Source organism: Vicugna pacos, chromosome 34 (assembly GCF_048564905.1).
Source record: "Vicugna pacos chromosome 34, VicPac4, whole genome shotgun sequence".
Taxonomy (NCBI): Eukaryota; Metazoa; Chordata; class Mammalia; order Artiodactyla; family Camelidae; genus Vicugna; species Vicugna pacos.
This window is the reverse complement of record NC_133020.1, coordinates 5,272,953-5,296,407: the sequence shown is the minus strand read 5'-3', so window position 1 is coordinate 5,296,407 and position 23,455 is coordinate 5,272,953. Positions and strand designations below refer to the sequence as shown.

At 34.6% G+C, this 23,455-nt stretch overlaps 1 protein-coding gene across 3 annotated transcripts in view; it reads right to left on the bottom strand.

The window, feature by feature from the left end:
- Positions 1-328: 328 nt before the first annotated feature.
- The window catches only part of INTS13 (integrator complex subunit 13), a 28,782-nt gene continuing 5,655 nt past the window's right edge, over positions 329-23,455 (bottom strand). For 2 of the 3 annotated variants that reach the window (XM_072954847.1, XM_031670587.2), the window contains exons 4-17: positions 19,247-19,449; positions 18,776-18,856; positions 17,241-17,331; positions 15,753-15,881; positions 13,962-14,046; positions 11,557-11,646; positions 11,261-11,368; positions 9,950-10,128; positions 8,654-8,824; positions 8,247-8,401; positions 7,703-7,933; positions 5,895-6,034; positions 1,481-1,616; positions 329-679 (exon numbers count right to left, since the gene is read on the bottom strand). In XM_072954847.1, the coding sequence (XP_072810948.1) occupies positions 640-679; positions 1,481-1,616; positions 5,895-6,034; positions 7,703-7,933; positions 8,247-8,401; positions 8,654-8,824; positions 9,950-10,128; positions 11,261-11,368; positions 11,557-11,646; positions 13,962-14,046; positions 15,753-15,881; positions 17,241-17,331; positions 18,776-18,856; positions 19,247-19,449 (1,839 nt within the window). In that variant the 3' untranslated portion in view covers positions 329-639. The remainder of the gene's footprint in view (positions 680-1,480; positions 1,617-5,894; positions 6,035-7,702; positions 7,934-8,246; positions 8,402-8,653; positions 8,825-9,949; positions 10,129-11,260; positions 11,369-11,556; positions 11,647-13,961; positions 14,047-15,752; positions 15,882-17,240; positions 17,332-18,775; positions 18,857-19,246; positions 19,450-23,455) is intronic. The other variant, XM_006199950.3, reaches the window with a different exon arrangement.

The window sequence follows — 23,455 nt, the reverse complement described above, 5'->3', positions numbered from 1 at the left end:
CCTTCATGCTTCTCTTTCAATATGAAAAGCTAATAGTAAGTTTTTTGCAGGAAAAAAAATGTAACATCCAACATGGGTAAATAAATTCACTCCAACTACCTGAAAACTCTGCTTTTAAATGTGCAACACACACACAATAGCTAAAATAAAATACAAAACAAACAAAAACGTTACTTTTTGGAAAAGCACTGCATATGCTGCAGATTAACAGGCAATATTTCGTATTAAAATTGCAAATCTCACCCAAATTCTATTAAAGTTTCTTAAAAATTTCTCAACGTTGTCAATCATTATATGACTATCTTATTCCTAAAGGAATACTCCGGTATTTTGCATTTCAGATATTTTAATAGTTTATTTGGCAAAGAGAAGCCTGAGAATTTTTTAAAAAACATTTCCAGAGGGAATACCCTTTACCATAAAATAAATTTGTTTAATTTGGGAGGACAAATGTATATTTTTGACATATGTGCCAATTTTACAATTAATACAAAAAAGATAAAGTTAGTTGAAATATTTTAAAAATGTAAAAACCAGTCCAGGCAGCATAACTATACAATCTTGCTGTAAAAGTACTTATATCAAATTCCGTCCAAAATATTTATGCAATATACTAAATTCAGGTGCCCAAGTCACTCTTCACTGTCGGCTGGCTTTTCCATTTTCTGTTGTCTCCATTCTGAAAAACAGGAGGAAAAAAATGAGTTGGTAATATAAAACATTCATTAGCTATCCATGTTTTTTATCCTTACATGACTTTCAAATGAAATTAAAACCTAATATATTCATACAACAGACAAATGTAAGAACTTTAGAAAAGGACTTTAGAAAAGTTACATTCCCCTGGTTAGTTTACTTATTCATTTCACGGGTGAGTGAAAACTGAGGGAGGCCCAGAGGTTTCACTTCCAAGGCCACTGGTTTGTTTGTTTTTTTCTCACTATACCTCTCCAAGCAGAACCTAGGGAAAAACTCTTTACCATTTAGTCAAGGATTTATTTCCTTTTCCATTAAAGAAATTTCTTTATCAATACATGTTTAAGAGAATTTCTTCTTAAAAATAGATTAAAATAATCATTTAAATTATTTTAGATTTATTCTAACAAATCTTTAATCATTTTTAGATTTTAGATTTATTCAATTAAAATCAATATTCCTAATATTGTTTTACTAACTAGGAAAATACTTTCTCCGTGTTATTTTAAACAAAATTCAGTGTTGTATACTAAGTTTTCTCTATGATTTTTCCCTCTATGATGTTTACAGATCATTCAGGTTTACAATCAGTATAATCAGGTCTTTTACAGGTACTAAGAATCAAAGGTAATTTTTTTCTCTCTGTAAGTAGCATGTATCAGTTCATAATATTAGTAATAAAAAAAAACTGCTGGACACAACCAACAAGCAGTGTTTATTATTTTAAACTTATTATATGATAAGGCAATTAACAAAACTAATTTCTACAATAAATAATACAAACCCATTTTCCTCTTTAAGGTGTTGATATAACTCAGCTCTGTTATTAACAGAGTTCAAACGTCCAGCAAATTCTTGATGTTTTCTGGAATTGGCAGTATTGATTCTATTACTCCATAAAGATAATAAGGACACGGGCCCTGGTGGCATGTTCGAAAGAAGAGAAAAAAGATAGAATAACTCACCACTTTAAAATTTACAAATTTAACAAAATTTAACCTTAATTCTATTGTTTATTTTATATAATTAAAGCAGTATCATCGCCCCCTTATTCTAAAATTTGTATGTGTTTAGGGGTTCCCAAGAGCACCTACTAATTCAGTGATTTGCTGGAAGGACTCAAATGACTAAACATAAAGTTACAGTCACGGCTGAGAATCATTACAACAGCACAGTAAGGACACAGAGCCAGACCAGTGCAGGGAAGACACATTAGACAAAGACTAGAGAAATCCATTCGCAGGCTTTCCACTCTCTCTTCCTCCCGTGAGGGTTCACACAGAGTGCACACTCCTTCCAGCAGCAAAAATGCAGCCATGTGTGTACAATATTTCCGCCAGAAAAGCACATTTAAGACTCAAGAGTTCAAGGTTTTTCTGGGACTGGTCACGTAGGCATTCTCTCCCTAACTACAACTACCAAAATTCCAGACTCCCAGAAGGAAAGCAGGTGTTCAGTTCAGATATAAGGCAAATAACTCTCGTTTGGGGAGCATTTCAAGAGCCATATTCCCAGATGTCAGCCAACAGCCAAACTTGCAGGCAAGCTTTTCTAATGATAATAGCCTCAGGCCTGCTGTGTTAACTCTTTCCTGCACAATATGAAAAGGCAAAAGAATCAGAATAACCAAAATAATTCTGAAAAGTAGAAAAAAGTTAAAAGACTCTCACTACCTGATTGTAAGACTCTACTTGCAGTGATCAGGATAGTACTGTACAGGCAAAAGGACAAACATATGGACCAATGGAACTTAAAGGAGAACCCAGAAATGAGACTCCCACATACAGAATCAACTGATTTCTGATAAAGGCACAAAGGCAACTCAATGAAGAAAGCACAGTCTTTTTAACAAATGCATGCAAAAGCATGAACACTCACCCTACCTTGCACCTTACCAAAAAAATAAAAATAAAAGATGGATCATAGTCTAAACGTAAAGTGTAAAATTATAGCACTCCTAAAAGAAAACATAGGAATAAATCTTTGTGACTTTGGGTTGTGCAATGTTTCTTCAATATAACACCAAAAGCATAATCGTAACATTTAAAAATTGATATACTGGACTTCGTGAAAATTAGAAACTTCTGCTCTGCAAAAGTGACAATTAGGAGAAGGACAATTCACAGACCAGGAGAAAATATCTGCAAATCACATCTCCAACACAGGATTCGTATCCAGAATAAAGTTTAAAATTCTCAAGATTCAACAACAACAACAAAAATCCCAAACCACCTAATATAAAAAAGAGCAAAATACTGGAATGGACCTTTCATTGAAGAAGACAAACAGATGGCAAACAAACAAATGAAAAAGGCTCATCATCATTAGCCATGAGAGCAAATATGAATTAAAACCACAGGGAAACACTACTACACACCTATTAGAAGAAGGGCGAAAAAAATCCTGACAATACCAAGTGCTGTCGAGGAGGCAGAATAACCAGAACTCCCAGTAACTGCTGGTGGGAATGCACCTTGGTACAGCCACGTGGAAAAAGGAGTTGGCGGTTTCTAACAAAGTTAGTCATACACATGGAACAAAAAAAACAACACTGATAAACGCACAACACAGATGAACCAGTAATCCATTATGCTACGTGAAATGAGCCAATCTCACACAGCAGCACACTTTGATTTTACTTATATGACATCTTGAAAAAGGTACAATTACAGGAAGAGAAAACACATCAGTGGCCATGAGAGCTGGGGGTAGGAGAGTATGGGGTGACTAAAGGGTATGGCAAGACAGTCTTGTGGGGTGATCAAACTATCCTACACCTGACTGTGGTGCTGCTTGTTACACAAACTGTGCATAAGGTCTAAACTCACAGTACTGTACACAAAAAGAGTTAATGTTACTGCATCTAAACCTTTCATAAAGGACAAAATAAAACTTTTTCTTATTATAAAACTAATATATATTCATTTCATAAAATTTAGAAAACAGTGAAACATATAAAAAGGAAATAAAACCACCCATAATACTACTGCTCTAACAACTGTATGTATTTTGGCTTTTTTTCAATGCCAACCTATATCAATAAAATTACAGTTTGGTCATTCTGTTATTGAATCATACAAACAGAGTAGAACAGATTTCTACCAAATCTAGAGGGCATGTTTGGGATAACCCAAGCTTCCATGCAGACTACACAACAGACACAAAATTCACTTTGGAGAGCCCTAGGAAGTCATTTTCCAAAACAGATGGAAACCAGGGTACATTAGAGCCCCATATAAAATTGCTGATCAGAAGACACGTACAACTTAGATTGTAAAACAGAATGAAAGGAAAGAAACAGACAAGTTCCAAGTACCAGTCTTGAATGGCAAAGTTACAAGGGCAGTAAGTGATCTGCAATCAAGCTGCTTCTCACACAGGCCATTCTATAGTGTTTCCAGGATGAGAAGCATCAGGGATCCATGTAATTTAATTTAGCTGATAGCTCATCTGAGTGACAAGCTGGTGCGCATGTGTATAAAACTTACTTTAAAACAAAGTGGAGATCATGGTACATGTGGTTTTGTGTCCTGCTTTTTAAAATTTATTTATTTATTTATTGTTTTTATTGAGTTATAGTCAGTTTAATGTTGTGTCAATTTCTGGTGTATAGCAGTCATACATGAATATACATATATTCATTTTCACATTCTTTTTCACCATGAACTACTACAAGATCTTGACTATAGTTCCCTGTGCTATACAGAATAAACTCGTTTATCTACTTTATAGATACCAGTCAGTATCTGCATATCTCGAACTCCCAGTTTATCCCTTCCTACCCCGCCCCCCAACTTGGCAACCACAAGTCTGTATTCTATGTCTGTGAGTCTGTTTCTGTTTTATACGTAAGTTCATTTGCCTTTTTTTTTTTAGATTCCACATATGAGCAGTATCATATGGTATTTTTCTTTCTCTTTTGTGCAGCCTGCTTTTTAAATTTAACTTATTATATATTTAATTAACTTACTTGTCCAATAAATAATAACTGAACTTCTACTGTGGGTCAGGGGCTGTGGTGGTAGAGATACAACAGTAAACTTTTAAAAACCCCGCCTTTAAAACATTTCAGACTAACAGTAGAGGCAAGATGTCAGTAAGCAATGCCAACGCGGTAAGCACTACCATAGCATTAATCCTGGGATGCAATGGAGACACAGAGAAGCAGCACTTAACTTAATTGTGAGAGGAGTTCAGGGAAGTCTTTCTCAAAAAAGGAGTTGCTTAAGTTAAAATCTCAATGACATTAGCGAGAGGGAAGAGTGGGCATTCGTGACAATAGTTATTCTGGGGCTTTAAAAATTCCACCCTATGGACACACCACCATTTAGTCATTCTCTTACTAACACGTGAAAGATAAATCTCGTAGGATCACCCTTATCTCTGATTTCAAAGAAATCAGTGAACTAGAGACTATTAACATGAATCACAATACATACTGCAACAAAAGTATATACAAAAAACAAGCCTACCTTCTCCCAAGGATGAGCTGCCAGTAACTGTAACCTGGCCAGCCCTGAGGTCTTACTGTATTAGTAAAGATACAGTGGGAAGACCTCAGTCCTGTTGACATAGGACAGGACCATTTCCCATTTATCCGAAAATAACAGAATTTAGTTTACCTTCAAGATAACGAAGGCCTACAATGATTTCAAGAGCTCCCAAACCCAAATCTTATCTTTGATGCCTAGAATTCCTCAAGAGGAAATTGAGCTTTTTCTCAGTCTATAAATAAGACATAAAAGGCTTTTACAATAAGAATACTGTTTATAATACCTTTTCTGAAACTCATTCACATGACATTTTAAATTATAAATAAATGGGTGATATTAGGTCCTCCCCTAAATTCAGTAAGCGTTTAGGGCAGAGTCTGGTTTTCAATAATCTAGCACTTAGCATAGTGTTAGGAACATAAACAGATTCAAATTCATGTAATTAAAATTTCTTAAAACACAGACTTTATACTAAAAGTGCTTATTTTCCAAAGGCTTCATTAATAAAAATATGACACTATGTTTTCTTTAAAGCTGACAAATATATTTACCACCCATATTTTCCAAGGCTGTGAACAAAGGGTCTTCTAAGCCACATGAGGAACAGTGAGTAGCTCCTCCTCACACAGAGCAGTAAAGGACCCTGCACAACAGATCTAAATTGGAAAACTTTTTATGAACACAGTTACCGCAGTTCTGTCTCACCTTTTGATTTTTCTACTGGTGGAGTTTCATCCATCTCAACAAGAGGCTTTTTATTTGGAGGTTCTGGGGAGTCAGGTGAATCTTTTATAATCTCAGCTTCAGCCAATTCTTCTTTTCCACGTTCTAAGATTCCTTTTAATCTTTTAAAGAGACAAACAGTAAAAACTAAGTTTAAATCTAAGTTTAAATTCTTAGAAATCTAAATGGCTCAATAATTAAACTAGATTTTGCGTATTAGTCTTAAAAGGTATCTGCTCTCACAACGTAAACCTAGGAACTAATCAGCAGCTAAATCTCAATCTAAAATCGGGTAAGAGAGCTTAATGAACTTAAACACAAATTTCCCTTTTCCTTCACTATAGAGAAATAAAGCAGTAATGCAGTTAGCTGTAAAATGAAGCTATTTTTTTTAATGGAGGAAATTTTAAGAAGATAAAATTAAAAAGGCCAGCAATAATGTGATCTTCAGAAGATACTTCATAATTTTAATTTCTTAAGATATTGACAAAATACTACAAATTACAAAGAAGATTAAGAAATCTACTAGCATTTGTCCCCTAGTTTATGTACTGTGGAAATGTATTTATGTTCCACAAGTTAGGAACTTAACTCCAAGCTTATTTTGAGTTTCATACACCTGAAGATCTGAATGAGAATACTCTTTCCCCCCTCTTCTTCTTAAAGCAAGACCACTCCGTTTCAGAAGCTCAAAAGCCCTAAGGAAGAAGTAAACTTCTAAGGCCAAAGAGATTAAAATGTTCTACTTATATATGAATGAAACAATACCATTTCCAGAACTAGCTTCAAAATATCCTTGTGGGGGAGGCGGAGTGTGGTGGTAATGAGGGGAATGGATGTGGATATATATGAAATGAGATTGGCCATGACTTGATAACTGATTTGTTCTACTGCCGTATATGCTTGAAATTTTCCATAGTAAGTTCTGTTGTTTCTGAGGGACCGACTACAACGCCATTATAATACTTACCTGGTTCTTTGCCTGATTTCTGGCAAGAAGGTAGAAAATGAAACCAACTACTATGTTAATGATATTTTTATTTGGAAACCTTTATTACTTTTTATGTTTTTTCAGATTTAGCCTTGATATCACTACATAAATCAAGAACTAAGGGAAAAGAGTGTACTATTGATAAAGGTTTTCAGAATTAAGACTATGATCTTTCATGCTTTCAAGGCTTTCCTGTGCCTCTTTTCTGGTTTCTCTATCTTTTTTTCTCTTTTTCAAATGGAGGTGTGGGAATCGAACTAAGTACCTCGTACATGCTCAGCAGGCACTCTACCAAGTGAGCCACATGGCCCCCCCACCCTCCGCCGTGCCTCTTTCTATAACAGCATCTTCCACACTTGGCCGCCATCGCTGGTTTGCCTGCCTCTACCACAACACTGCACATTCTTCCAGGGCAGGGATCTTATGCCAAATGCCTGTCACATCGCAGGCATTTAATAAATATTCACTGAACAAAGACATAAAGCTATGTCTTTGATATTCATAACACATAAATGCAACTACCGATACCAAAAATCACGTATTGTGATTTTCAGAAGTTAATTAGGAAAGAATTAAACACTGTCTTTGCCCCTAACAGTAAAACAAACAAAAAAATTATACTTCTCTAAGGCCAAGAAAAACCTTCCGGATTTTAAGAATGATAAAAATCACAGTAAGCTACAATAAACACACATTAAATGAGTTACTAATAAATAAGGTTTGACTGTCCACATGTGCTATATGCAGAACGCGATTTGACAAAAGGTACCACGGTGCTATATTAACATCAACAAATCACCTCTCTGAATCTTGCCAAGATTTCTCCTGTTCATAATCTTTCACTGCTTTCTCCGACTTGTCCTCTTTGTCCTCCCTCTTTCTTCCTCGTTTCTTTCGTTCCTCTTCTTCTGGGGGTTTGCTCCGACACGCCATTAGACATTCCAAGACTCTTTGATGTTTCTCCGAATTGTTGATATGGGCTCTGACAAGCGTTTCTAATTCATTCCACATGATGCGGTACTGTTCATCTCTAAAGTAAAGATTTAAAATAACGTTCTCACAAAATACTCTTTTAAGTAATACAGAAGTGTCACTCAGTACTGATAAAGTAAAAAGATGCAGTTAAACATGGGCTTCCTTTCTCTGTCCGGATAGTTAATGGTGCAATTGTAAGTTATAATGGGTTTAGTTTCGCTATTCTATATTCTGTATCATTTCATCTTAATCACATGTATGTGTATACATACTCCCAAACATATAACTTACACATGGAGTAAGTCAGCTGAGAAAAACAGTAAGTATCAAGTAAATGTGATATATGAGAAAGTAAGAAAAAACCCTACCTTTTGGGGCCTTTTCCTCTTGTACCAACTGTGGAAATAGGCAGAGGATCATTTTTTCTTTCCATATCAACTAAGTTGTATATTGTTTTTTGACAGTTTAACACATCTTCTTCTGTCAAAGATTCTTTCACAATAACACTGGCTAAGGGGACTACCTGTTAGATTAAAAAAGAAGAAAGAAAAAGAAAAGTCTGTCTTGAAAGAAAAGTACCAAAGCATCTAGGCAGAACTTGAATTGATTTTAAACGTCATTGTGGTGAGATAATCTATAATCATCACTTCAACTTTTTATCACTGATTCTTTAACTGTAGCAAACTCATGTATTTCATTCTTTGCTTGATAAATGGAATCCGTAGACAATATATACCCAATCTAGAAGAAAAATGGAATAGTATGAAATACTTACCGCTTGCATGTTAAAAATGGTGGTTTGTGAAATAATCATAGGCCAGTAGCGGGTGTGCTTTTCTAACTGATCTTTTGCTCGTTCCAAAGGGATCTCAAGACTTCCATCGATTTTATATCTGGGGTCTAGAAAAGGAGTTAATCTGTTTTCCCTCATAAATTCACCAAAATCCTAATGATAACCAAATAAGATAAAATTAGAAACTATTTTCTAATGTTTCAGTATGGATTACATGTAACAGTCTGTTCCCCTGATGTCTTCCATCCTGTGATACGCAACAAAGCATTTCCTCTAACAGCTTCCCCCAACGCACACCCTATTTTTTTCCCTTCTTTTTGAACATGAAACCTATCAGCCCTTATACAACGGAGATGAAGAAAGCCTCAAACATAAATACATTAATGGTGCTTTCCACTTTTTAAAAACACTCATTTTTGTTCACTTCTGTAATGTAACTCTTTTCTATTATATTTAGATCAAAGAATGAGTTAATCACATTACAATACCATTTTGCTTACTTAAAATTACCTTGATGCAACATCAAAATGTTAAGTGATTATCTCTGAATGATGGAATTAAAGGTAATTTATAGTTTTTGTTTTTTATTTTTAAAGATACCTGTATTTTCTAAATTTTCTATAATGAATAGTTACCAGACTCTCCTTATTTAAAAAACTATGTAAAAATAAAAAGCCTGATCAAAAATGATTAATTACAGTACATAAAATTTTGTAGTTTACAAAGTATATTCATATATATCATTCACATTTAATTTTTACAACCACCTCAAAAAGTACAGTCATGAAATACTGAATATAAAAGAGGGGTGAGGGAGTGAAAAACTCAAATTAGAACAATACAATTTCTACCCAAAATAGGCACAATTTCCTTGTATGCATCTCTCAGTAATACAGAAATTTACAGCATTATTTCAAAGGAGCAGCAATCCAAATATTCAAATGTTTATGGCTGGCACTTGAGGTACTAGAAAGTTCCCCCTAAAATATTAATTTGAATCAATTTCCATTCTTTCCTGTAACTCCAGTGTGTCAATGCTATCCAGATACTTCTCAGCACACACCAAATACATAAGGAAGACTAGTGATAAATAGTTCTTCTGAGCAAGTACTGCAGGAATAATATTAAATTAAATTAATAATTAAAATAATAAAAAGAAAATTAACTTCTCTAAACTTCTTTTTGTCACAGATCTTAGCATATAATAGCATTCAATAACTACTCGTTGAATGATGACAGACTCAAAACATAAAATTTATAGATCAGTTAGAGTCTTACTGTAATCCGGTAGTCTGTAACTCTTCCTCCACATCCTTCACTAATTGAAGGTGGATCCTCTAGAATGGATCGAGAACTGCTAAGGACGTGCAAAAAAATCTCTCCTCCATGGCTACTAAGCATATGACTAATGACTTTGGAACCCGACTTTCGTGGTTGTTCCAATAAAACAGAACGACCTGTCAAAAGCAAGATTATTCTGTCAGTAAAGAAATGCAAAAAGGTTCTTAATTTTTCTCTTAAGATTTATGTCTAGATTTTTCATTTTATTTATTGTTCTCCATATTTTAACCAGCATTGCTAATTGAGTATATCTGCATTTCAAGTCGTAAAACTCTGAATTCTGGCCTTAGCTTTCTCTTGCTTACCCTCAGCTTACACAGTCATACAGACAGGTTTCCAAAATAATTATAGTGGTCTGTGGTATAATGTTTGGTTATATTGTTCATTCAATTGCAAGTTCATATAAAAGTTTTCTCCTGGACGTCAAGAAGAAAAGTGGGATAATGCATATATAACCCTCAGGCTATCACAGCTACAAACTATCTGGGGCAGAAAGCGCAGTCTTAACTCACTCCCACCGCACCTCCCTTCCAGCACTGTTACTGTAACTGGTTTCTAGTCTACATGACCAAATGCTATTTAATCTGGACTCTACACAGTCTGATAATCAAATTGTGCTTCATATAACAATTAAATTAACCTTATGATAAAGGCAAAGTAACTCTTTACAGCAGTAGTTCCAAAATCTAGTTATTAAAACAATCACCATAGGAGCCAGCAGAATTTAGATTTAATAAGCGGAATGCAGTTAATCTGGTCTTTTAAAAAGACTTTTTACACAAGGAAACAACAGATTTGACATCCTGTCTATAAGAATGGTGGTACGGTGTTGAAAATAGAATGTTTATTTATTAAAGGTATAGTGTTTAAAGGGAAATAAGTCCATATAACTTTTGTAATTTAAAATTCAATAGGCCAAGATAAATGGTCTAGATTATTCTATCTTCCCCCCAAAATCAGCTTAGACTCTAAAGGTCAAATATTTAAACTAAAAACACTAAAAACCATACTAAGTAAAATTTACGTAGATGCAACAGTCTGAAAGACATGAAGTCATCTTATTTTTAAACATTAGTAAAACTGTCAAAGAGTATTTACAATCAGGGAACTTTAAAACAGTTTTAGGAAATAAAATGGTTAGACTATACTGAAGAAAACAGTCTTCCAGAGTTCACATTTTCCACACATTCTCACCAATGATTTCGCTTGTAAAAATCTCAGTCAAAACAATTAAATGATGAAAGTTACCATTTAGAAGAAAATTAGTAAGGCAGGAGGAGGGTCTACTATTTACGTCTACAGGTGAAATTCGGTAAGCGCCAGTGCAATAGTGTAATTCTGAAACAGAAGAACACACTGATTTGAAAGAATATAAAGAAATATTCCCACGATTTAAAGAGGAAAAAAAAAAAAACCCAACGTGTTTCTTGATCCCCTAAAACAACGAAAAACAAAAACTCAGGAAGAAACAAATGATCCCCACGTAATACTTAAAGAACCATTCCATTTATTCTCTTCTCTTTCAATTGTTTTTAAGTACCTACCAATGTTATTCGTCCTTGGTGTGCACCACTTTAATGTTATCGTTTCTTTAAATGAGCCTTCTCTACTGCTGCCACCTAAGTGGTTATCACCTTTAAAAATAAGGCAGAGAAATAGTAACATTACTAAATAGATCACAAACTTCAAATGTTTACCAAGGTTTCCAAGAGTTTTTAAGCTCTGTAAACGAAAATACCTCTAGAATAACATCTTTTACTATAAAGTCTTCTAGGAAAATACCAAATAAAGTTTAGATATTAACTATGATTAAAATAAATATTTTCCTCCAAACTTCTCATTAACTTAAGTCATTTTAGTCACTACACTAAAAAGCCAACAGCTAACATTTTTTTAAACTTCTAGAATCTATAACTGCTCCCCTCTGACACCATTAAATGATAAAATTACACAGTTATGTACTCAAAGAAAGCTTTGGGAATCTAAAATGCACAAATAATTATAGTGAATCCCAATAAACTTATTAGAAGAAACATAAAATGAGGGATCTATAGGGTAAATATATAAGAAGATATAATAGTGAGCATTTTTTGCCTTAATGGAGTCTACAGTAAACAGATGTTAAAATAATGAACATCAAAGTCTTAAACCCCTCAAAGTCATCCATGAAGGTTGGAACCAAACTTCTTCCAAACTCCTGTTAATGTTGATATTTTGCCCTCTTCTTATAAATCACAAATGTTCTTAACAGCATCTAGAATGGTGAATCCTTTCCAGAAGGTTTTCAACTTTCTTTGCCCAGATACATCAGAGGAATCACATTCTATGCCAAGTATAGCTTTCTGAAATATACTTCTTAAGATCTGAAAGTCAAAATTACTCCTTAGTCCATGGGCTGCAGAATGGATGTCGTGCAAGCAGGCATGAAAACTGTTCATCTCTTTGTCCATCTCCATCAGAGCTCTCGGGTGACCAGATGTACGGTCAGTGAGCAGTAATATTTTGAAAGGAATCTTTCTTTTGAGCAGTAGATCTAAACAGTGGGCTTAAAATACTCAGTAAACCATATTCTCAAAAGATGTGCTGTCATCCAGGATTTGCTGTTCCATTTACAAAACACAGGCAGAGCAGACTTAGCATAACTCTGAAGGGCTGTAGGACTGTTAGGATGGTAAATAAGCATTGGCTTCAACTTAAAGTCACCAATTACATTAGCCCCTAATAAGAGAGTCAGTCTGTCCTTTGAAGCTTTGAAGCCAGGCACTGACTTCTCCTTTCTAGTTTGAAAGTCCTAGACGGCATCTTCTTCCGATAGAAGACTTTGTCTATGTAGTCATCCTCATGAATCATCTGAGCTGGATCTTCGGGACAACTTGCTGCAGTTTCTCCATCAGCACTGGCTGCTTCACCTTGCATTTGGATGTTATGGAGACGGCTTCTTTCCTTAAACGTCATGAACCAACCTCTGCTAGACTCAACCTTTTCTCCTGCAGCTTCCTCACCACTCTTAGCCTTCACAGAATTGAAGCGAGTTAGGGCCTTGCCCTGGATTAGGCTTTGGCTTAAGGGAATGCTGTGGCTGGCTTGATCTTCTATCCAGACCACTGTAACTTTCTCCGTATCAGCAATAAGGCTGTTTCACTTTCTTATCATCCTTGTGTTCTCTGGAGTAGCACTTTTAATTTCCTTTGTATTCACAATCTGGCTAACTGTTTGGCACAAGAGGCCTAGCTTTCAGCCTATCTCAGCTATCAACATGCCTTCCTCACTAAGCTTTCTAGTTTTCTATTCAAAGTGAGAGACATGCAACTCCTCCTTTCATGTGAACACTTAGAGGCCATATAGAGTTACTAACTGACCTAATTTCAATACTGTGTTTCAGGAAATAGAGAGGCCCAAGGAGAGGGAGAGAGGTGGGGAACAGCCAGTCAGTGGAGCAGTCAGAACACACAACATCTATCCATTAAGGTCAGCATCTTACATGGGTACGGTCTGTGGCAACCCAAAACAGTTACAATAGCAATAGCAGAGACCATTGATCACAGACCTCCGTAACAAATATAACAACGAAAAAGTCTGAAATATTGTATTACCAAAACGCAACACAGAGACATGAACTGAGCAGATGCTGTTGAAAAAATGGCACCACTCAACCCAGGTGGCCACAAACTTTCAATTTGTAAAAAACACAACATCTACGAAGTGCAATAAAGCAAAGCATGATAAAATGAGGTATGCTTGTATCTGTCCCATTAGCCTAGACTTTCCCAAAGTAAATTCAACAGAACACGAGTTCCATGGCCATTAATAGGTGATACTGTCAGATAAGTTTGGAAAGGGAAGAACTAAAGTCAATCAGGTTTATTTACTGAAGAACTTCTCAAAGCTGTTAGTGTGTTTTCCCCCGTCAGATCTTACAAAATAATACTTTTCAATGTCTCTTACTTACCACTTTTCAGGAAATCTACATGTGCATCTTTGTGATGAAGTAGCTCCACGTCGTAATTGGCAGATGTGTTAGCATGTTGTTCTTCCTTAAAGTAAAATTTAAAATAACTTGGTTTTGTTTTTAAAATAATGAAGTTATTAATTATTCACTTTGCTTAAAGTGAGATTAAATATACCCAACAATTAGCTATAATAATGGGAGAGTTTGCTTAGTAATTAATCTATTTAAAGATGCAATAATTTTCCACAGCAATATAAATTGGCTATGTATCACTAATAAAATATAAATGATTTTCCTTATGTTATGTCAGAATTAACAAAGACGACTCATCCAGAAATTCAAAGATATTTTTTACTCTGAATGCACCATCTTGACAATATTCTTTATACACAGATATGATGTAATTGAAACAGTTTACATAAATTCAATGTGAAATAGTTGTTCAAAGGAAGAAATAGCATCTTTAAATACCTACAGTAAATTAGCAAACACTAATCATACAAAATAGCAAATACAGACTAATAAACAAGTTTAGTAACTTGTTTTTCCTCGATAGTAAATAGAAACTTCAATATTATCTATTTACAAGCAAAAGACAAAGATTGGAGAGTCACAGCAGCAGCACACATCAGCAAGAGAAAGGACAAAAACCACATATCATCTCAACAGATGCGGAAAAAGCAGCTGATAAAATTCAACATCCATTCATGATGTTACCAAAGTGGATACAGAGGGAACATATCTCAACATAATAAAAGCTACTTAAGACAAACCCACAGCCAACATAATACTCAACGGTGAGCTGCTGAAAACCAGTAGCACACAAATGTGGTCAAATTTAAACAGTAAGGTATCTGTCACCCTCAGAGTATTTTTCTTAAAACTCATGAAATTATATAAATTAAAGTACATCTATTATGCTACTTTACTTATTAATTGCTTCCTAACTCAAACTGTTCTATTGGTTAAGGCTGTAATTTTTTATTAAAGAGCCAGTCAGTAGTATAAGGAGGAAATTAGTAATGGAAAGATTACATTTCTCATGCGATTTAATTTTCATCATATGGTGGCAAAAAAATGAAACTGGACTTATAAGCAAGCTAATTTAAATTTTTAGATATAGTGACTATTTTATATTTGTAAACATAATCAATAAAATTAAGCTCCACTCAGTAAAAATTTATTTAAAGCTTACTATGGGCCAGGCATTGTGCTGATTCTAGACAACAAAATAACAATATAATGAAAATGACAAAAATGTAATAGATTCCTAAGAATATCCATTAGTAAAATTATAAGACTCATATGGATGGTTTTTCAGCTAGAGTAACAAACTTTTTTAAAACTATGAGTATTTTTCCCTAGTCAGACCTATCAGTTACAAACACCTTTATATACTGAGTAGGCAAGAACAAAAATATAGAAAATGAAAGATCTACTACAAAATATAAAGTAAGGAAAATCTAGTAACAACTGTCAGGAAAAGAATCACAGAAAAAGTAATCATTTCAGATAGAAATTATATTTTGATGAAAATAACAAGAAAAAATTTAAAAACAAAAGCTGATATAAAGTGTTATTAAAAAGAAGAATACAGCATTTTGTTCTGTGATCCTTTCTTGTTGCTTTTCATTATTTACTAACCTGGTCAAAGACACTGAATGTGGGCTAGCAAAACAGAAAATATGATACGGGGAGAAAAAGTTAAGGTTCATTAAAATAAATAATATATGTCAAACAAATATTTAAAAAGCAAAGAAGAGCTTTCAAAATAGGAAAAGAACTGCCTACCTTCATTGGAATATTTGTAATAGTAGTTGAAGCCAAGTCGAAATGTTGCTGTACTAAAATATTTAACTTGGTAGCAAGATGCCGTCCTGCACGAACGCTATGAACTTCGCTGGTTAAAACAGGGGACAACTACAGAGAAGTATGAAAAAAACCCCACAAAACATTAACACATTGTAACTTAGTGCTAAAATATTTTACTTCAACCCATAAAAATTAAGTACTTTCACTTATAAGAATTTGGGGGTAAAAAAAAGGTGCATAAATTAACCATGATCATTATTTTAGTAATAGATTTATACACATTCAGTTACTCAACAGATAGGTATTAAGGAGAACTTACTGTATTAATTGCCAGAAATTGTGTGAGCTACTGGAGGATACAGCAGTGAACAGGCAGAGTCCCTGTCCTCTTGGAACTTAGTCTTTGATTTAAATATATACTTTAATTAATATTTTACTTATATTTATATAAATGCAAAATTGATTTGAAGTAGCCCACAGAAATACTGAGGAAAAATAATCCATTTTGTGGAGAGGACAAACCCCTGAAGACAGAACTGCTTATTAAAAAGAATGGAAATCGCTACAAACATCGTATTTTGTCATCAGTAAAAGCAATACGGCAGCCGAAAGTTCCTTATAACAAGGTAACACAAAATTTTACTCATTGCAGGGTAATAATACTTATTGCAAGTAAAATTTAGTTATCACAAAGTAAAGCCAATATACTGTCATGTTAACAAGAGTCAGAAAAAAGCTAATAAAAAATGGGCTTACACCGGAAACCACCTAAAACACATGATAGAGATGACCTAAAAAACCAATCAACTATAAAAAATTTATGGACTAATACTTCACATGTTTATATTAAATAATGCTAAATGAAAAACCAGAACGAAGAACATAAACATTTAATATAATTACATAAATACATATATCTGTATTTCTAAACACAGACCACTGATGGAGAATATTATGTGATATGAATCCATTGAAAAATCAGCAGATTCATCTCTTCCTTTAAAATTATTCAAATTTATTTAAAAAGTAAAATCAAGGTTGGAAATTAGCTTTTCCCTCCTCTGGAGAGATAAAATCAATTTCTTTGTTATAGAAGTGTATTTTGATTAAAGAGTGTATTGTTTTCCTAATGAGGAGGAAAAAAAGATTTTTACAGAATAAAAAGTCATTAAAGCAATTGAACGCCATTACAACACTTGAACTCTGAGGAACAATACACATGTGGACAGTCTGACAACACATTTATTTAAAATAAACGACAGGCAAGAAAAGCAGAAAATACTTTAAAAATATACCATTATGACATGAAGAACCAATCTAGGTGTTTTGACAGGTTGCTTTTAAAATTTTAAATATCTTCTTGGCAGAAAATTTTGGCAATGCGATCATTTTCAGGCTAAAACTTCTCAGCATTTATTAATAATAATTAACAACAAACAATCTTTCTTCCATTCCTTCTGCACTCACCTCTTTTTTAGGACGATCAGATACAAGGCTGTCTTCACCAACTGGGTAGGTATGGATCAAGACCAGTTCACACTTCTGAATCTGCATGAGACTTAAAGAGAAACTTCTCACTTAGAATATAAGAATACATACTACGTAAAAATTCAAGCAGGTCAACTATAAAAAGTATAATAAAACAAGTGTATCTCTATAATTAGATAATACAGTTAACATAAAGCTAAATATTTAGAAAAACTGCTGTACTTGTATGAATATTTAATGAATAATTTACATGAATTTAATTCAAATGCAAAAATAATTTTCTGTGTATTGTAGGATAAAATAAAAGGAAAAGTCTTATAATTAGGTATAATTTTCAATAGTAACTGCCACAGAGAAAATGAATATATTGTATATTAATTTCCCTTTTACTAATTTTTTTAAGGACAAATTCAAGCAATATTATTACCTATAACTGATTATTTCCAAGAACACAGAATTTGTAATGCTAAAAAGTTGCTCCCAGCTTTTTATTTTATTTATTTATTTTTTGCCTCCTCCATTTTATTTCATTTCATTTTTTTTTACTAAGGTATAGGTGATATACAATAATAAAAGTTTCAGGTATACAACATAGTGATTTACAATTTTTAAAGGTTATACTCCATTTATAGTTACTATAAAAAATTGGCCATATTCCCCATATCGAATAATATATCCTTGTAGCTTATTTATTTTATACATAATAGTTTGTACCTCTTAATCCCCTACCCACATAATACCCTTCTCCCTTTCCCTGTCCCCACTGGTAACTACTAGTTTGTTCTGAGAGCCAACTCTTTATTCTAAAATTTCCAAATCTACAGAAAAATTGAAAAAAAAGTACTATTCAATGAACACCCATATATCCTTAAGCTACATTCACTATTAGCTATAATTTTTGTCTCTATAAATGCCTAAATAAGTCTACTTCTTTTTTTAACTAAGTCATTTGAGAGTAAGTTGCAGAGGAAATGATATTTCATTCCTAAACACCTCAGCATGTTTCCTTCTCCTGCTGAGAACAACCCTACTCGTTAACAGTCATATCAGTACTTCACCTAGAAAATTAATAGTAACTCAACCTAACACAGACTCCACATTGCAATGGTCCCAAACATGTCTTTAGTAGCTTTTTTCTTTTTTAAAAATTCATACAACTCAATCAGTCATTATGTTCTGATTTGGTACACACTGAATAATGCCACCAACAATTTGCTCATTTTACAGATTTCTAACACAGAGCGTGAGAGCAAGACATCAAAAAATATGCATTATAAATTTATGTATTATTTTATCCTTTTGATCACCTTTCCTCTGAGTAAACAGTTAAATTTCAAAGTGAAAGGGAAAATGGGACAAGAAGTTTGTGATCAAACATACATTTTTCAACTCATCTGTAGGGCCAGTAGAGAATTTAAGGGAATGCTACCAATAGTAGAATTTTTAGAATAACTATAGTGAAATATGTATGACCATAAAATGGAATATTTATTCCATTTGTGGATTATACTTACTGATCTGAATTTGCAGCAAGCTTGTTGTGTTCATGAATTGTTTCCTGAACACAGTCCTCAAGCATCCGCACGTGACTATCACTATGGCATAAAAAAGACATAACCAATTTAAAGAAATAAACAGTAAGAGAAAAAATTAACAAGTACTATTCAGCTGTAATATCCTGTTATAGGCACTTAAAATTACTTTAATCAGGGACTATCTTTAGTGTGCTGATTCATGACACCCAACAACCAACTAAATGAAAACACTAGTGAGAAAAAGTCAAATTGACCTACATGATAACAAAGTAAATAGTTTTCACTGAGATGAGTGTTTATTTTAGAACTGGATAAATAGAACTCTGATATTAGAAAGGCCACACGTGATATGCTTAAATGCTTATATGCTGTCCCTGCCTTTTTAAATAAAAACTGCAACAGGACATTAAAATTCCCTCAGTGAAAGAATTACTGGGATTAACATCTTACCTTTTCGCATTAGTAATGCAAATTATTCGTCCTCTATTGCCAACTCGTTCTGCATTCTCCATTAGTAGAGTACGAGCCTCATGCTGGTATTCTGTAATTTTACAAAGGGTTTCCACTGCTGCAACGAGCCCATGCAGAATACTGCAGCATTCTGGATCTGCCCGTGGGTTAGGAGGCCCGACAGCAGCTAGTGCTGCCATGAGCTAGGGGAAAGGGAAAACCACCACGTGGATAAGAATAAGCACAAGTCAGACAAAGGCATCACAAGAAAGGGAAACTGTAGGACAATGTACCTTATAAATACGGACACAAATATCCTCAACAACACACCAGCCCACTGAATCCAGCAACATACGAAAAGAATTATACACCATGACCAGGCAGGACTTATCCCAGGAATGCAAAGTTGATTTAAATTCTGAAAATTAATTAATGCAAATATGCAACATGCAATAGAATTTTTAAAAATCATATGATCATCTCCATAAATACAGAGAAGCATTTGACAAAACCTAAGACCCTTTCATGATAAAAACACTCAACAAACTAGAAATAGAAGGGAACTTCCTCAAGATGTGTTCCTTCTAAGGATCAGAAGGAAGTTTAGTCTCATCACTTCTATTCAGTGCTTTACTAGAAGTCCTAACCTGAGCAATTAGGAAAGAAAAAGAAATAATTAGGCTTCAGACTGGAAGGAAGAAGTAAAACTATCTCTATGGGGCAGGTAATGATATTGTGTGTAGAAGATCCTAAGGAATCCATTAAAAATTTTTTTAGAAGTAATAAGCAAGTTCAGCAAGGTTGCAGGTTACATGATCAGCACACAAAAACCAACTGTATTGCTATCTACTTGCAAAGAGCAATCTAAAATTGAAATTAAGGAAACAATTCTATTTACAGTAGCACCAAAAACAATAAAATGCTTAGGAATAAATTTAACAAAGGAAATTCAAATTTTATACTCTGAGAACTACAAATTATTAAAAGAAATTAGAGGTCTAAATGAATGGAAAACATCCCATGTTCGTGGAATGGAAGATTTAATACTGTGAAGACAAAAATATCACCCGAACTGAACTACAGATTACATGTAATCCCTATCAGAACCCCAGCTGACTTCTTTATAGAAATTGAGAAGCTGATTCTAAAATACATATGGAATTGCAAGGCACCCAGAAAGCCAAAACAATCTTAGAAAAGAATAAAGTGTGAGGATTTTGCTTTATATATGCATAAAGATACACTGGAAGGACCCATTAAAAACTAATAGTGGTGTGGATAAACACTGATGTGCTGGTAAACCAGCTATCCAAAGAGGGGGGAAAAAAACCCTAATTTGCAATACTTGCCAGTATCTATGGTTAAACACTACCATAATCACTAATTTCAAGCTTTCACTGAATGCAAAGTTGATAGCTCTTCCACGTTGGTATAAGCAGCCTCTAGCACACCACTAACCGGGGCAGGGGATGAATGGGAAATGTTTCAAGACTTCGCTTTTGCTTACACACACATATACACGTACATATGTACATACATGCAAGTTTATGTAAAATTTATTTTTAAACTACATAGGTATTACCTATTCATAAAAAGTAATCAAAAAAAAAAGAAAAAATACTGTGTGTATATGACTATATGAAGTCACTGAGACACAGGAGAAGCTCAATAAAAAAAACAGCTGCTTTTTAGGGGAGTGGGTACTGTGATCGTGGGAAAGCAGCAGAAAGCAAGCTTAGCTTTTGGAGGCAGATAAATCTGCGCTGAAATTCCAGCTCTGCCTTTTAATGTTGTGTGACCCTGGTCAATCTCCCCTCGCCCTTTCCTAATCTGAAAGTGAAACTAACAACAGAACCTGCTCCCCACTGGTATGCTACCTTCAAACTTCATTTAATTTAACCAACAAAAACAAGACCAAAACTCCTGAATCTGACAAATTTTTTGTAATAAAACCTATGATATATAGAATAGAGGTATATATGTGCTCTAAGGGAAACAGCCCCGGACTCAGGTGTGGAAGTCAAAAACCTCTGGCCCCTGGGAGCCTCAGTTCCTTCACCAGCACAACGAAGGAGCCAAAAGAAAACATGCATTCTTCAATCAATCTACTTCAACTGTTTCTCACCATTACTCACAATAACTAGAGAAAGGTGTCACACGGATAACCAAAGCTAAACATTAAACGTGTTAACATAGACAAGATTACACATAATTTATACAAAATGTCAATTACTTCGTATCATCTTAAACATCAGTGATTTGCTACTTAGTTGCCTTCACAACTGGAGTTTCCCCTTCTGTTCATAAGCTAAAAGCAGTGAGTGAGATATAACGTGCCTTCACCTTCAGAAAGCAGACGGAAGCAGTAATTCTTGTATCATCAGTACCCCCATTATCATCAAATGCATATCTTTTACTGCACTGCAGAGGTGCAGTAAGGAAAATCTATCCGAACTTGTACTTATTTTTATTCATACACAACTAGAAAAGCTTCAGGCTTCTTTCACAGTGCCTCTTGAAAGAAAGCAAGCAGAATATGTGCTATTTCAAAAAGACAGTACAGGAGGAGTGTATAGAAACCTTAGTATTTTTTTAAAGCAGTGAAAGAATAAAGAACATTCTGAAATGATACAAATGCAAAGCCAAGCCAATAAAAGTCCCCGCCCTGCCGTTTCAGTGAGTTACCTCAAAAGACAAAAAGGTTAGAAATGTTAACATATTATAATATTAATCACAACATTTTAAGACCAAACACTGTGATACACACACTTTCTTTAAAAAGTGTCCCATTTAGAAAAAAAATATGAAAACGAATAAATGTATGTATATGCAAGACTGGGACACTGTGCTGTACACCAGAGATTGACACACTGTAATTGATTGTACTTCAATTTAAGAAAAAAGTCCCATTTAAAACACATTTGGATGAGATTATTTCCACCAAAGGGCATCCATTAACAGAAAATTTTTATCATAAAAGAGTTCGAATAATACATTCAAATATTTCACTAATGCCTGTTTCTCATGTTCATATTCACTGGTAGTAAACTGAAGTCTTCTACCCAACTGAACAACAGCAAAGAACGTAATCTACCATAAGCTCAATATCCTGAGACAAATGTTTAAAACATACATATCTGATGTATTGAGCATGGGTTAGTTTCTGCTCTCTCCTAAAACTCCACTAAAACTGTAGTAAAAGAACTTAATTTAAGAAAGCAAACACCAAAGAGGGGGGAAAAAACACATAAACCCACAAAGACAAAGGAATGGAGGAGGAGATGAGAGCAAACAAGAGATGTCAGCAAGACTGTATGAAAATGGATGGAGAAAGGGCAACGGACTTAGTAGGACTGGCTATGCTGAAATCTAAGTGCCTCCAGGGCAAAATGGCAAGCTGATCTGCCTTTCAGAATCCAGGAGAAGTTCAGGACTTGGAGCTATCAAGCACCACATAAAACAGGGGTGAGGCAAGATATTGAAAACCATGAAGGGACTGAAGTCAGAATGAGGAACAACCCGGACTCCTAGTCTTACTCACAGCCTACCCATGTCAGTGCCTACCTCTTCCTGATCCCCCCACATACAGAATCACGTGCCTCGGAGGAACGGAACCAGAAAGGTACCAGCGCGGGGGCCACAAAGCACAGCAGAGGGTAAGGGTAAGAGACTAGACCAGTGCTGCCCAAAAGAACTACCTGTGATGATGGAAATGTTCTATATCTTATCATATTTAATTTTAATTCATTTAAATGTAAATAGTAGCTATAGAGTAGCTAAGCGTAGCTCTACAGGGCTGGTAGCTACTATATTGGACAGCACAGTACTCGCCCAAAAACAGAAAGACTGAGTGAAGGTTTGACTTCTGGATGGTAAAACCTACCATCTCCCGTGGCTCCCAGAAGGCAGACAGCCAAGTTTGCAGCACACAGGCAGGTCTTCCCTGGAGACCCTGAACAGTCCCAGAGAGAGGATCTGTCCAGCCTGACGGCTGGCGGTCTCCCAGGGAAAACAATTCGACTGAACTACGATGAAGGCCAGTCAGCAATACTTACTCCACAACATGCAGATGGTCTCTCATCTGCTGTACATTTAGTGCCTTGCTTTTAAATAAGACTGCGTAGCTAAATACTAGCCAGCATTTAGGAAAGGCCTCAACATGAGATGAACGCAGAGATCAAAAGAAAACTTCGAATAAATATTATTAAT